Source organism: Xyrauchen texanus, chromosome 26 (genome assembly GCF_025860055.1).
Source record: "Xyrauchen texanus isolate HMW12.3.18 chromosome 26, RBS_HiC_50CHRs, whole genome shotgun sequence".
Classification (NCBI taxonomy): domain Eukaryota; kingdom Metazoa; phylum Chordata; class Actinopteri; order Cypriniformes; family Catostomidae; genus Xyrauchen; species Xyrauchen texanus.
Genome location: NC_068301.1, coordinates 34948961 through 34963475, shown reverse-complemented (window position 1 = coordinate 34963475; position 14515 = coordinate 34948961). Strand labels below are relative to the sequence as shown.

Genomic DNA, 14515 nt, shown 5'->3' with positions numbered 1-14515 from the left:
ATAAATATAATGTCTTTCCATCTTTTAGTTTCTGTTTGACTTGCACTTGACGAGTAAATATTGACCAGGCGAGGTTTGTTTATTCAGTTGCCATGACAACTAGGTTTGCGCATACGCGCCTTCCAAGGACTTGGAATTATGCCCGGATTATGCAAAACTGTCTGATTCCATTCAGTGCAAGTCATCAGAATAAGGTAAATGCCCTGGCTATTGTAATCTATTGTGCTGTAGGTGTTTTGGATTTAGTTTTAAAACTGAATGATATCAACATTGAACATTATTATATATTTTTTTATTAATTAGAAGATGAATTCCACGTAGGGATACATGCAGTAGTCCCAACAAGCATTTTCTTATTTTAAATGAAACTGTGTTTTTTTAGTTGGTAGATCTTATTGAGTTGGTCATTTAAAAGTAGATCATCACACAAAAAAGTGTGGGCACCTCTGGTCTAGTGCATGTTTACATTGAAAACAATTGAAAAACAGTGCAGGCGGACGGCCTCTTATTCACATGACACAGTACTAGTTGAAGTTACTCAAAGTTACCTCTCAAAAAAGAAGCCTAATATTTATCAGCTGATTGTAGGTACAGTTGAAGTCAGAAGTTTACATACATATTAGCCAAATACATTAAAACAAAACCTTTCACAATTCCTGACATTTAATCGTAGAAAACATTCCCTGTCTTAGGTCAGTTAGGATCACTACTTTATTTTAAGAATGTGAAATGTCAGAATAATAGTAGAGAGAATTATTTATTTCAGCTTTTATTTCTTTCATCACATTCCCAGTGGGTCAGAAGTTTACATACACTTTGTTAGTAAAGTTGCCTTTAAATTGTTTAACTTGGGTCAAATGTTTTGAGTAGCCGTCCACAAGCTTCTCACAATAAGTTGCTGAAATTTTGGCCCATTCCTCCAGACAGAACTGGTGTAACTGAGTCAGGTTTGTAGATCTTCTTGCTCGCACACACTTTTTCAGTTCTGCCGACAAAAGTTATATCGGATTGAGGTCAGTGCTGTTTGATGGCCACTCCAATACCTTGACTTTGTTGTCCTTAAGCCATTTTACAACTTTGGAGGTATGCTTGGTGTCATTTTCCATTTGGAAGACCCATTTGCAATGAGCTTTAACTTCCTGGCTGACGTCTTGAGATGTTGCTTCAATATATCCACATAATTTTCCTTCCTCATGATGCCATCTAATTTGTGAAGTGCACCAGTCCCTCCTGCAGCAAAGCACCCCCACAACATGATGCAGCCACCCCCATAATTCACGGTTGGGATGGTGTTCTTTGGCTTGCAAGCCTCACCCTTTTTCCTCCAAACATAACGATAGTCATTATGGCCAAACAGTTACATTTTTGTTTCATCAGATCAGAGGAAATTTTTCCTAATGTGCACTTGCAAACTGTAGTCTGGCTTTTTATGGCGGTTTTGGAGCAGTGGCTTCTTCCTTGCTATCAGCTTTTCAGGTTATGTCAATATAGGACTCATTTTACTGTGGATATAGATACTTGTCTACCTGGTTCCTCCAGCATCTTCACTAGGCCCTTTGCTGTTGTTTTGGGATAGATTTTCACTTTTCACAGCAAACTAAGTTTCTTTCTAGGAGACAGAATGCGTCTCTTTCCTGAGCGGTATGATGGCTGTGTGGTCCCATGGTGTTTATACTTGCATACTATTGTTTGAACAGATGAACGTGGTACCTTCAGGCATTTGGAAATTACTCCCAAAGATGAACCAGACTTGAGGAAATCCAAAAAATATTTCTGAGGTCTTGGCTGATTTCTTTAGATTTTCCCCATGATGTCAAGCAAAGAGGCACTGAGTTTGAAGGTAGTCCTTAAAATACATCCACAGGTACACCTCCAAGTCAGTGCACCTCCAATCAGAAGCTAACTGGCTAAGTTTCTGGAATTTTACCAGTTGCTTAACAGCACAGTTAACAGTGTTTGTAAACTTCTGACCCACTGGAATTGTGATATAGTCAATTGTTGAAAAAATGACTCATGTCGTGCACAAAGTAGATGTCATTTCCAAAACTATAGTTTGCTAATATGAAATCTGTGGAGTGGTTAAAAAAATTTGTTTTAATGACTTCAACATAAATGCATATAAACTTCTGACTTCAGCTGTAAATATCCACTTCATCCAGCGAGCACCATCTGTGTTCTGTGTTCTTAAGTATCCTCTATAAATGATTCAGTGAATGAGCGGTCTGAATGAATTTGCAACCCATTTTGCCAATTCTCTGAAAAGAACTGACTCAAACGAATGATTCAATCACACATCGGGCATCAATAGCTCCGATTTTAAACAGACGACAGAAATGCGGGACACACGTCATGATTGCTAAAATATTAAAGAGAGAGTGAGAGAAACAGGACATGGTCAAGTAATGTTAACAGTTATTGCGCCACTAGTTGAAAAACAAATTAAATCATGTGTAGGCAAATAAGGTGTATGTTTAAATCAAGGAGGGTCTTAGTTTTTAATTTTATCTATAAGTGGCGTATAATACTTATGAATAATTGATCATCACGATTAAGGCTGTGTAAATCAGCATATTTCCAATAACATATCCTATGGGGGAATATAATCCTAATGTGCACTTCCACTTAATATGTATTTTAGAAAAATACTATTTTAATGTAAAATATTTTAAATGTATGTATATCAGTGACTGCATGAAAGCAGCATATGTATCTAACATAATTCTTTATCTTCAGTAAGCAGAATTATTAGCTAATATTTCCATTTGGTGTCACCATTGCCCTGTTCTGGGCTGATTTTTAGTAACAGTATATCTCTGATGAATCATTTTGTACTTTTAGCTTCATTTTAAAGGAAAGGAACTGATCTGCATATGTCTTTAAAGTAATAATAATAATAAAATAAACTTTCTATCTTAACTTTTCTTGATTTAGGCTGAGTTTCAAGATTTGTGAAACGAACCGAACTGTGAGTTCAGTATCGTGAACAGAACCAAATCGTGAGATGAGTTACACCCTTGATAGTTAAATTCCAGAACTGCTGCATAAAAATGTAATGGTCAGATTGATGCAATGCAATGCATTTTCCACAATATAATCAGAAATTGATCCAAAAATAGGCTTAGACCATAGCAACATTATTAGCAAACGATATATGCCAAATAAATTGGGCTAACCAGTTGCTGCTAACCAGTTAACATTTACTGCAAACATTAAAGCATTACATTATCTACATGTAGCTGCTGCATAAGCCACAAACATAACCTGAGGTGCGTTCAATAGCAGAGGTGCGTTCAATAGCTGAGGGCTTGCATTGCGTTTTCAAAACATAATAGATCACGAGTCCCTGAAAATAGCAATTTCAGCTGCTAACAACTGATTTCAGGGCTAGTGGTGTTCATTCTCGACAAAGGGAAAATGCGTAAAAAATTTTCAACAAGATTTTCCATGAAATTTTACATTTTGTTTCATTTTCCAGGTGTTTTCTAGGACTGCAAAACTAGTCATCAGTTTTTCAGGTTTTCAAGGATGTGTGGGGACCCTGATTTACGTCTGTTAGTGATTGCACAGTAATGGGATGAACCATTTAACCCGACCCTACAGACCCCATCAAAGCAAATGTGCTGTTGTTTGCATCAAATTCTTGTTAAATGTGATTAGAGAACGGAAGAGGGTAAATATCTAATTCGTGCAGAAAACTGAAGGTCAGCCTCGACCCTTGGTAATTCTCTTATCCATGGCAAACATGCATATCAGAGCTGCGATGACTCTTTGACATGGATTTCCATTTTTAAGCAAGCTCATTAATCAGTATATCCACTGTGGCCATGGTGTGATAAAGCGGCACTCACTGTTGATGATAGCGCCGGGCAGAATGGACGCCATGGCTGCTTGCTGAGGAAGGAGTTGGATGGAGTCCAGCAGTCGGGCCGGAAACATCCCCTGACCATAGGGAGTTTGGGCTGCCATTTGTAGATGAAACTGCAAATCTACCACACAGGCTGCAAGTTCTTCTCCCTCCATCATGTTTTTTGTTGTGGAGCACCACACGTGTCCTCCTATAAGAGATAGAGGTGAAGCTTTGGGTTTATGCCAGTGTTTAACAGTTATATATTTACCAGACACTTTAATCCAAAGCAACTTATTGTATTTTATCAGTATGTGTGTGTTCCCTGGGAATCGAAGCCATGACTCTGGTGTTGCTAGCGCCATGCTCGCCCAGATGAGCTACAGGAACTCCTTTTATCAAATTCTCCTGAGACCAAACCATTCATTTTTGTCTCCTGTAAAGGACATTTTGCCTTTTATAATTCTCTGAGACCATACATGCCACAGTTGTAAATTTAAGTATCTTAAAGTTGACACCCTGTGCATTTCCGAGAGTTGCAGGATTCAGCTGTTGTTTTCTTTTAGCTTTTTTCTTCCTCTTGTAAGTAAACATCTCAAGAAATATTAAGTGCGTTTTAAAAGCAGGATATGATTTTCTTTTCCACGAAAAATATGTCACACTGACAGTGCCTGCTGGTTTATCCATAAGTCCAGGGAAGTCATTTGGCTTAGGCGTGTGCTCCCAGCAACTGTTGCAGTAATGCTTCTTGTGCACCAAATAATTATCAATGTTATTAAAAGTGATACTGCATTCAAAGGATGTTGCACCTTTCGGTTAGCATTGATTACGGCAAACATTCATCGTGGCATTGTTTCGACAACCTTATGTAACGTCACAACATTTATTTCCATCCAGAGTTGTATTCATTTTTGGCTGAGATCTTGTATTGATAACAGAAGAGTCAAAACACTCCGTAAAGCACGTCAGGACTCTGTGGTGGCTAAATCATGTGTGAAAATGATTCCTCATGCTCCCTGAACCACTCTTTCACAATCTGAACATGATAAATAATCGTCCTGGAATATTTCCATGCCATCAGGGAAGAAAACATCCATTGATGGGATAACCTGGTCATTCAGTACATTCAGGTAGTCAGCTGACTTCATTTTTTTGCAGCATAATGTTGCTGAGGCTAGACCTGACCAATTGAAGCAACCCCAGATCATAACACTGCCTCCAGAGGCTTGTGGGCACTATGCATGATGGCTTGGATGACTTACCATGATGCACCCATCGCTTTTGAAAAGGGTAAATCTGGACTCATCAGACCACATGAGCTTTTTCCATTGCTCCACAGTTCAATCTTTATGCTCACTAGCAAACTGAAGTTGTTTTTTCCTGTTAGCCTCACTAATAAGTAGCTTTCTTGTGGCCACACAGCTGTTTAGTCCTAATCCTGTAAAGTTCTTGTCACATTGTGCGTGTGGAAATGCTCTTACTTTCACAATTAAACAAGGTTCACCACTATCCTTCCAGGTTTTAATAATGCGCTGGACAGTTCTTAACACATTTCCACTTCTGAAACACAGTAAAATCTTTTCCACAACCACGGGATACATCTTCCGACATATTGTTATCTCTAGATATGGCTCTAGTCCCTCCTCAATGAAAGTCTATTTGTTTTTTAATGGGCCATTTTAGTGTCTGCCAGGTGAAAATTGTAAATCTGATTGCTTAGAAAATTTATATCACATCTCTCCTCAACAAGCCACAAGATTTGAGGTTTAATTCATGTCTGTGGCACAAATGGGACAGGACGAGTTACATGCAGAATTTGATTACTCAGGGTTAGGGGTTTGATGATATCTCTAACCATAAGTATGAGCAATCGTAATAGTGAGGCTTGCCTTACCAAACAACCCTAATTATAAACAGACGTCTTGAAATGCTGTATGTAAATCGAAAAAACTTTTGTCTATTTACTTTGCATATATATATATATATTTCTTCTGGCAGTGTGTTGTTATCAATGCAAGACCTCACAGGCTTTTTTCTGCAGAAACAGCATTGGTAAGCTTCTTTTTTATGTTTTATACAACCACTCCTGGAAATCTGCATAGTAGTAAATACAAACTTAATAACGTTCACGCTTTGAACCCACATACTGCACACTGTCCTACCCACATATGTCTTCATTTCTTTGAAGCCGCAGTAAGCAAGTCAGGGACAGTGCATTGCTGAAAACGTTGTATATTTTTCCTACTGTTAAAGAGAATGGACATCTCAGATAAAAGTAACACATTATCAAATTGAAGTGCTGCGCATGAAATATTCCACTGGAGTCCACAGAACAAACTCATTAGCCAGTTAAAAAGGAGAGGAGTGCTTTGTGACTGAGATAACATTTATCTCGCTAAATGACAGACTCTGTGTTTGCACGTCTTCTTCCATTGAAGGGATTAAAGTTTTAAATATGACTATTTACAAAAGTCTGGAATGCGAGATAACAAGAGACATGATATGCCAGCACTAAATGGTAGAATTAGGACGTGGACTAATTGGGGAGTTGGACAATGAGGATGAAGCGCACTCGACACTACCTTTTAAATATGTGTGAGCGCTCTCTGTCAGGGTGTTGTAGGAGGAGACAGTGACCTATGATGTGCTGTCTAGCCTCTTAAAGAGGGCTGCTAATTGCATGTGTTTGGATGGGGCTTTCCATATTGATGTTTTCAACATTCATTCAATAACACATATGGTTTAATGTACTATAAATAAAATAACTCTCTCTCTCTCTCTCTCTCTCTCTCTATATATTACATACACATGCTATTTAACATCAAACAATTCTCACTATTTTAGAGACAATTGTAGATTCTGGAAACATTACAAAACACTGAAATGTCAATGAGACAGCATTCCAGCTACAGAGGTAACTGAAAGGCTCTCACAGAAGATGTTGTGTACTTGAATAGATCTGAATATAATTCAGAGTTTCTCCTGTGTTTTAATTGCCGTTAAAGTTAAATAAGTCAACGTATGTCTCTACCATCTATCACATTAGTGTCTCCACTACCACACATAGAGGACTCTTTCATTTATTTGTTTAAGGGTCAATGATGTAATGCTAATTGTTTGTCAGGATTTATAAAGTTCTTCAAAAATACATAACAAATGCATTTCACATTTTGATAATTAAAAAAAAATGTCTGGGGCTTAAAGAAAAAAAAAAAAAAGTGGTGTAAATGTAATATGCCAACACTGGTTATTATTTATTTTTTCCTTTAAAGTAAGTGCAACCAACATGCAGGTAGCCATTTTAATGTCATATAAAAAACAAATAACAAACAAAACAATATATACAGTATATCACAGAGAAGACCCCTCATGTGTGAAGTTAAAAAAAAAAAGAGATATTTTGAAAAGGAAAAAGATTTGTTAAGGTCAAACGGAGTCAAGACAAATGTATGACTCAAAATGAAATACATTTATACAAAATATTTTTGAAAGCTTTCTTGAAATTAATTAAGTTGTGTACACTCACCAGTATTCAAGAAGCAAAGAAAATATTTTAATACCTTTAACGTCTTGGTTCTACCATGTGACAAGTCGTTAAATCATTTTTTCTAAAATGTATAAAACCAACATGAGCCCAAAGGTCAGTACACATATTTTAATGCTAAATCTAATGGTCAATTTATAATTTATTGGAACATTTGCAAAACAAACTTTGAAATAAAAATAAATCTAAGCCAAGTAAAAGCATTGTTTGACCTGCACTCTGCTCTCGTGTCTTTGCTATTTTAGTTCAGGCGATGAAACACAGAGCAGTGTTTATTTTGGCACAGAACACTGTGGGGAAGACAATGAGAAGTATAAATCAAACGCACATGCATCTTCCTTCCTCTTCTTTTTATGCATGGATCCAAGCAAATACTTAGGATATAAATACTTGGAAAAGAAGGCAGTGCTTTGTCACTTTGAGTGAAACTTCACACTAATATTTCTTTTTTGGAAAAGCAACATGTTAACCAAAGGGCTTTGAGTGCTGTATGAAGACTGAGCACTTCTTGGAGAATCTTTATTTAGCATTTTCCACAAGGTGGTAATGTCCTCACCTTTGAATGTGTGGTTTTCCAGGATCAGCGTTACAATTAGCTGATCGCTCCTGTGTTAAAATGTGTTAAAACCAGTTGTTTTCATTTCTCAGTGTTGCACTAATTAATAGATTTAATTCTTGTAGTATCCGTTTTATTCTTGGTGTAACAGGGCAGCTTATTACTGCACACTTGAATATCTTTTTATTTGGCACAATGACCATAATGCGGCTTGATATTAATTCACAAACACACAGAACAAACACTCTCCAGCTACAGTATGGCTCTGAGGTTAAGCACAATATGTAATGTAAACTAAAACCAATCCACTTTCAATTTTGTTTGTAAACACAATGAAGGGGCACTAATCCTTCATTCAATCAAAATACTTACAGTATTTACACGTCTTCAAGGTATTTGTTGTTTGGTTCTAATTACAGTATGTGTGTGTGTGTGTGTGTACATGTTTATTCTATACTGTGGGGACCAAATCTCCCCACAAGGATGGTAAATCCTGAGATCACATACCTTGTGGGGACCAGCCAGCGGTGTCCACGAGGGAAATTGGGGTTGGGGGATAGAAATTATCTTTAGATCTGTATAAAATACAGAAAATGCATGAAAGTCTATGGAGAGTCCCCACAATGATATAAAAACATGTTCGTGTGTGTGTGTGTGTGTTTCTTCAACTTTGGCCACTTTCATGTCCCAGGGTTTGATTTTTATTAAGAGTTAAAAAAAATTTTTAAAAAATTTTTTTATATGAGGTTCACATTAAAACTGACGTAGAAACTTCTAAAAAGGCCTTCATAATTTATTTTTGGTATTTTTCAAATGCCTTTTTATGTATAGATTTTATTGTTTAAGTCTTGTTCCAATATTAAACTATGAAAACATATTATAAAACAATTTCTAAAAAAAATAAAAAAAAAATATATATATATATATAATCTAAACAAAAAGTGAAATAAACAAATCATTTCAATATTTAGTATGTGAAAATGATTTCTAATTTTTTTTCCAAAAATTACGACTATCCCATAGTTGTGGTGTCATTTTACCACACAAAAACTATTTTGTCCCTAATTAAGTTTTTCAAAAGTTCAAGAAAGTCAAGAAAAGTCTCAGTGAAAAGCATGCTTTAGGTGAAATATAAGGTTTCACACAATAAGTGATGTTTATAAAAAAAAATAAAAATCATGGCAAATATTATTTGTGAGCAGAATATTTAAATTGGGCGTCATTTCCAATCAAGCTGTCATTTTGCCAAATTATCCAATAGCCATGATATTTTCTTGAAAATATAGTTATCATGTTAAAGCATTGTATGGGTTGCTCTGTTGCCTTCAGGAGGATCATTGTTTAGCTTGATAAAACTATAACTTAACTTATGCCTTTCAAATACAACACATCATGGCTTTAATTGTACTGAATGCATGCTTTTAATTAAACAAACACTTCTACAGTATTCATGCTGTGAACTTCAACTCCATTGAAACAGACCTACATCACAGGACTGCTGTTCAATGTTTTGGGTCAACAACCGTGCTCAATGAAACTTATCCCATACGCTCCAGTTCACTACACAAAAAGTTGCTTTGCTCTCAAAAGCACACAATAAGAGACTGAGATCTTGCAAACGCAGCAGCACGAGTGTGTGCAAGACAGTAGGGAGTTCACTTTTACTACTCCACTTCCATAAATCACATCTCCACCTCGCCATAGCCCAGAGTGCATCAGTCATACCGCTCTGCTCCCCCGGGGGACGCCCTTCACGGAGCTTCTGTGTTCCCAGCCAGGCTGAGTTTCACTGCCTGGGGTATCACCTCTCCACCATCTTCCCCACACACCTGTGCGCCTATTGATCTGCAGGCCCGAGTGCTACATCAAAACACACACCAGAGATGCATTGTGCCACTTCCTGTGAGGCAGGGCCATTCATCTGGCTCGGCTGTAAAGTTATGCAGTGATTTTGCACATTCATGAAGTTCTGAAGTCTGTTTATTTTCCTAACAGAACACCACACCCCCAGCTTTTGGTTCAAATTGAAGAGCGGTGGTAGCTTGACATGTCTGCCAATAAAATTATCCCACCATTTTCCAATTTCTAAATATGAGCTTTGAGAAATGAATCGTCTTCCTGACAGCTAGGCCACTGGTCCGCGTAAAGCCAATGCTGGCAGATTTTACTGGCTGGGTGAACTAAGCTCCTTATGAATGACAGGCCAAGACCATTTCTATTTCTCTCTGTCAGTCCAACAAATTCAATATGTCATCAGAATGACCTTAAAGAGACTACCTTTGACCTCCACAGGTATTTACTGATAGAGGAAATGAGTTGGATCGGGATGTCACCATACACATCTGTCCACCAGTTTATCATTTATGGCTCCCATGAAACATCAATTTTTTTGGTTGAAAAAGTGGGATGTTTGTCCAAGAAAAAGTTGGCTGTCATGATGTTAGGAGTCAATAGAGTCCACCCCCCACGTCTCTATGATATTCTGGTCCCTATATTGGTATTTCTTCAACTTTTAGCACTGTAAACTTCTAAAAAGTAAAGTCTTGTTAAAACAATTTTCACCCTCACAATTATTTTTAGTTTGTCTACTAACAATATCCAACATTGTACTGTATGTCCATGCATCACCAGAGGTTTGTCATTCTTCCTCTCCAAGCCATGCAATTTGATGCATCATTCATTTCTGTTTCAGAAATGTTGCGGGAGAAGTTATGCATCAAAGTTTAGAATTAAAATTATTTGCTACTTGCTGGTTAGTTCCAGGGGGATTGACATTCTCAATTTAGAGAGCATTTGACTGGATGGAAATCTGTGTAGTGCAACATTAGTCATCAATATTTTTTAGTCCCCTTTCCTGGAAGTGAATATTATGAACATTTAGGACTACCCTAGCATATAAAGGGCCTCAAAGCAAGCACACATGGACTAAGAGCAACGTATCTCTAATTGTGTTTTCACTGGGTCTTTAAAGGTATATTCCGGGTTCAATACAAGTTCATTTTTGTGTTACAAGTTGAGTAACACAAAAAAGTAATTTGGACTTTCCCCTCTTTTTCTTTAAAAAAAGGCCAAAATCTGCGTTCCAGTGAGGCACTTACAATGAAAGTGAATGGGGTCAATCCGTAAACGTTAAAATACTCACTGGTTCAAAAGTATATCAACAAGACGTAAACAATATGCATGTTAACACGATTTTACTAGGGGTGAAATGGTTCACTTATCTCACAATTCAGTTCTGTTCAACGCTCTCTAGGTCCTTGTGGTAGCGTAGTGACTCACCTCAATCCAGGTGGCGGAGGATGAATCTCAGTTGCCTCCGCATCTGAGACCATCAATCCATGTATTTTATCACGTCGCTTGTTGAGCGTGTTACCGTGGAGACTTCACGCTATTCTCTGTGGAATCCATGCACAACTCATCACGCGTCCGTTTACACCCATATCCCTTAGTATGAGCAAGAGTAATAGTGATGCTTGTCTTAGCAAACTCCACTACTAAAAAAGACAACTTCTTCAAGTTGACGATTCTAACTACTTCTGAACCTTTGGAGGGGAAATAAAAACATACAAAAATAAATACGGCTAAATATAGGACTCTTTATTTGTCTCTGCACCTTGGAAGCCCTGTGGAAGCCCCCTGAGATTGGCGTAATGAAAAGCAATGTCTCCCACTTAACACTGGCATCCAGACGCTCTCTCTGATAGAGGCTGTGGATGTTTATTAAATGATGGAATTTGGCTGTTTCTTGTGCAGAATGTTATCAGCTGGAGAACAATCGTGCCCATGGTCACACCCTCTCTGGCTCGCCTGGCTGCTCATTAGCCACAGCATATTTAATCCAGAAGTTTTTTTTATCTAACCTGACACCCGCATCTCCAAATGGCACTTTTTTACTGTTCATTGGCATGTATTTGGGTGAGCAGACTCCAAGGTGCTTTGTGGAGATTAAGAGAGAAAGTGAGCAAGAGGGAGAGAGAGAGAGAGAGAGAGAGAGAGAGAGAGAAAAAATGAGTGCTTATTTTATCATTTAGTGGGTCTGGACCCTATCCAAGCACTTTTTGTCTTGTTGTTGTAAATAGAAAGCCTTTTAAGCGATAACAGCTGCTACTGAATATGAATATGGATAGTGGCACATCAGTTCTGCCTGAGTTAGACACCCCCCAAATCACCCTTTCCCATATCCCTTCCCCACACTTACTGTTTTCATACTGCAGTGATCTTAAAAAAAAGAAGAGGGAAATGTAGCTAGACATTCAGCTCGGTTATTTTTGTGTTTTTGATTGAAGTCTTTCTTGACAGTCTCTGCATTACATATGAAGCATTCAAATCCCAGACACGCTGACAAGCAGCAGTTTATTTACATCCACTAATATGTAATTAAGCTTCGTGACAGCTCTTTAATAGCTGCACGCTGCCCTGTCAATGCTATATGTTGCTCAGTTGACGATGTGTCATAAAATTGAGATTTACACAGCACATGTAAGTTTGACATTTCAAAAGTAAGCAAACAGCAAACTAAATAAGAAATAGGTAACAGCAAGTAGGTAACAATATAGGTAAACATGACGGTGTCAATGTTAAAATAGGTAAATGTCAAGGCAAATGTAAAGGTAAATAAAAAAAATTACAAATGGGAAAATGTAAAAGTAAAGTAAACTAAAATGTTAACAAAATAGGAAAAGATAAATGTAAATTAGTAAATTAGTAAAATTTGTAAATTACAAAATTAGTAAACATGATGACAAATGTAAGCATTAACAAATACAGATAAATAGAAAGGTAAAAGTAAATGTTAACAAAATAGGTAAAAATAAAGATAAATGTTAGAGTAAAAATTAACAAAATAACTAAATGTAAAAGAAAAATAGGTAATTGTAGGGGTAAACGTTAACATACTGTAATACTAGTAATAAGGTAAACATAAAAGGTTACCAAAAATGTAAACATAAGCAAAAATAAACAAAAATGTAAATATTAACAAAATAAGAACACATAACAGTAAACACAAAATAGGTAAACGTAAAAGCAAAAGTAAACGTAGGTATTAACAAAATAGGTAAACGTTAGGGTAAATGTTAACAAAATGGTTAAACAAAAGTAAACAAAATGAAACAAGTAAAAACAATTAGTAAACATAAATGTTTACATAAACAAAACATGTAAACATAACAGTAAACATAAGCAAAACAGGTAAATGTAAAAGCAAATGTAAACATAAATGTAAACAATCAAAATAAGTAAACAAAACTGTAAAAGTAAACAAAATAGATAAATGTTAAAGCAAAAGTAAAGGTAAACAAAATAGGTAAACAAAAAGGTAACTGTAAAATGTAAATGTAAATGTTAAAATGGTAAATGTAAATGTGCAGGTAAGCCAAATAATAAACGTACACGTTTGAGAAATAAGTCAACCTGAGGGGAAACGTTAACATAGTTAAAGGTAAACATAAAAAAACATAATTGTAAACAAACAAAATATGTAAACATAAAGCAAATAATAAAGGGATATGTAAACTCTGATGATGTGGCAACATATTCTGGCTTTAAGATACCATTGCTGTGGGAATCGCACACACACAACAGGACACTGCCGGGGCCTCACCAGGGATTATGGTCGATGATTGTCATGATATGCAAATCACATTGTTATTTCTCCCAGTAGATCTTCACTCTGCTCACACTGGGAAGATTTGTGCCACTCTGCCGAATTATGTTTTTGACCCTATAGAGCGACCTAGAGTCATACTGGAGCGACTTTGATCTGTGAAAAACAACTGCAGCTACTGCGAAACAAAATCTCAGTTGGAAATGTGTACTTTTATCTTGGGGTATTCAGTTGTGTGGCTTGGGACCCTCTTCTTTTTTCCAGGTAATGGGATAGAGCGGGAGAGAGGGTGGGAGGAACGTAAGGGGAGAGAGATTGGAAGAAAGGGAGGAGAGATACCCCCCAAGCGAGTGCCTCACTGGGAAGAGGATTATGTGCTTCTGCTCTTCTACCTTCTAGCAAAACACCCGATTGGTTTCAAGAAAACTTAATTAAACTTTGTCTCTGTTGACTTGGTCTTCAGTGAGAATCAAACAGCAATTCCTCTGACATAACGCTCTCACCCTGCACCAAGAGACACAAGGTGTTTCAAAGGTTACTTCTTTAAAAGCTCAACAACAATAACATGACCAAAGGATCCGTAAAAACAACAACTCTTGTCTTGAAAGTTCTGACATTATTTACTCACCCTCATGTCATTCCAAACTTGTATGCTGTTATTTGAACTAATGAACTCACTGAATCCATCTGACTCTGTGAGCTGCAATCAAAGACTTTCAGTCACGACCAACTCAAAGAATTGTTTTGTGTATATAAAGGTTTGTGAAACTTAAATCAAACATTATACTTGTTGTTCATAAGATGAGTATTTAAACATACACATTTGCAACATAATAAATGGTAAATATAATATATAAATATAATTTAAAAAATCATGAAACAATTAAAATGTTACCATAATATAATATAATTTTATATAATATAATACAGTTACAATAGAAGTCTATGGGAAAATTTTATCAGAAT

The 14515-nt window shown here is 36.7% G+C and overlaps 1 protein-coding gene across 1 annotated transcript in view; it reads right to left on the bottom strand.

Moving 5' to 3' along the window:
- Positions 1 to 14515, bottom strand: part of zfpm2b (zinc finger protein, FOG family member 2b) — an 82950-nt gene that overhangs the window by 6469 nt on the left and 61966 nt on the right. Inside the window, exon 6 of the mRNA XM_052093218.1 lies at positions 3849 to 4055. Coding sequence (XP_051949178.1) covers positions 3849 to 4055 — 207 coding nt within the window. The remainder of the gene's footprint in view (positions 1 to 3848; positions 4056 to 14515) is intronic.